Source organism: Corvus brachyrhynchos, unplaced genomic scaffold, assembly GCF_000691975.1.
Source record: "Corvus brachyrhynchos isolate BGI_N302 unplaced genomic scaffold, ASM69197v1 scaffold305, whole genome shotgun sequence".
Classification (NCBI taxonomy): domain Eukaryota; kingdom Metazoa; phylum Chordata; class Aves; order Passeriformes; family Corvidae; genus Corvus; species Corvus brachyrhynchos.
This window is the reverse complement of record NW_008239284.1, coordinates 968,979-970,477: the sequence shown is the minus strand read 5'-3', so window position 1 is coordinate 970,477 and position 1,499 is coordinate 968,979. Positions and strand designations below refer to the sequence as shown.

The window sequence follows — 1,499 nt, the reverse complement described above, 5'->3', positions numbered from 1 at the left end:
CGGCTAAAATAATGCCTGCTGCTTTCATGAAGATGTGTAGAAGAAAATGGCCTGGTGTTTCTTGCATTTGTCCAGCTGAACAACTTCAGCAGCAAAGGTGGGCAGGGGAAAACAGCCCCTGTTATGTGATGGTTGACTGAAAGCTGATCAATTCCCCTCACCAGCACGATGTGAGGGTTCCCTTGTCCTTACCTCTCCTTGACGCCTCGTTTTGGGAGATGGACTGAAGAAATTTTGCAGGAAGGAAATATCATTGCTGAAGAGAATGTTCTCCTTCTCCAGGATGTATTGCTTCAGCAGGGGTGACACCTCATCCCCAAAGAGAGCCTGGTTGTCCTGCCAGATCTGTCTCTTCACCTCCACAGCACAGGCCTTGTACAGGTCCTTATCAGCCATCACCAGCTTCAGCTTCTTCTCAGGGACCTGCAATCCACACATTCAGCTGTCAGTGAACTTGACTTTTTAGGAAGCTGCATGGATTGAAGAAAATAGGGAAATAGTCTCATCTGATTTTGAAAATATAAAATGCTTTTTGCATTAGTCCACTGAGTTATTAGCAGATACAAGAATGTACTAAACCTTCAGTCAGTCCCCAACACTGAATAACACACCTGCAGAAGGAGCAGAGTCCACCTGCCAGAGCCACAGCAGAGATGCCACAGCAGTGACACACCATGTCACACCAGCACAACCAGTGCAGTGGTCCTACCTTGGGCAAGTGCTTCATGACACACATGACCACGGGCTGTATGGAGGGCATCTTGACCAGGGAAAAGCTCTTCTCTAGCAGATCTTCCAGCTTCTTGTATCTGAAAACATGGAAAAGCACCAAATTAAGTACCATGGAGCAGTGAAGGAACAAAGTGGCTCACTTCAAAGCCACTGCAACTCAGCGCCTGAGGAACACAACTCTCCTTTACAGAAGTCACCCATCCACTGTATTTTCACGCAGAACTCCCAGCTTACTCTAAGGAACAAACAAGACTGCTGACAAACCTCTCCTCGACCTTCCCCTCCAAGGCGATGGCAGAGACCCTCTCCAGCAGCTTCTCCCGCAGCTCATCGAACACGGACTGGTGGAACTCGAGCCGGGGGGTGCCGTGCAGGTCCAGGAAGGGCAGGGCATACTGCAGCGAGGGCAGCAGCACCCCGTTCTCCGTCTGCAACACGAACCGCAGCGAGGACTGAGAACGGCACTCGGGATAACAAAAGAAGCGAGGAAAACCCCCAGACAACACTGGGGACCGTCCCGTGCTCCCTGTCCCCGCACAGCCCGGCCCCACACGGCACCTCCGCGGCGCCCAACGCACCTGGAACTGCTCGATGGCCTTCAGCGGCTCCGTGCAGTTCTTGAGGGTCTCCTTGAGGTCCTCGCCATTGGCCACTCCCAGCTCCTGCAGCCCCGCGTACATCTCGGCCTCGCCGGGTCCGCGGGGCCGCTTCCCGGCTCAGCTCCCGCTCCCGATCCTGATCCTGATCCCGATCCTGACCCCGCTCCC

General features: G+C 53.7%; 1 protein-coding gene across 1 annotated transcript in view; it reads right to left on the bottom strand.

Moving 5' to 3' along the window:
- The window catches only part of NELFB (negative elongation factor complex member B), a 10,496-nt gene extending 9,003 nt beyond the window's left edge, over positions 1–1,493 (bottom strand). Inside the window, exons 1-4 of the mRNA XM_008638317.2 lie at positions 1,311–1,493; positions 997–1,160; positions 710–809; positions 193–423 (exon numbers count right to left, since the gene is read on the bottom strand). Of these exons, the coding sequence (XP_008636539.1) occupies positions 193–423; positions 710–809; positions 997–1,160; positions 1,311–1,412 (597 nt within the window). The 5' untranslated portion in view covers positions 1,413–1,493. The remainder of the gene's footprint in view (positions 1–192; positions 424–709; positions 810–996; positions 1,161–1,310) is intronic.
- Positions 1,494–1,499: the final 6 nt, after the last annotated feature.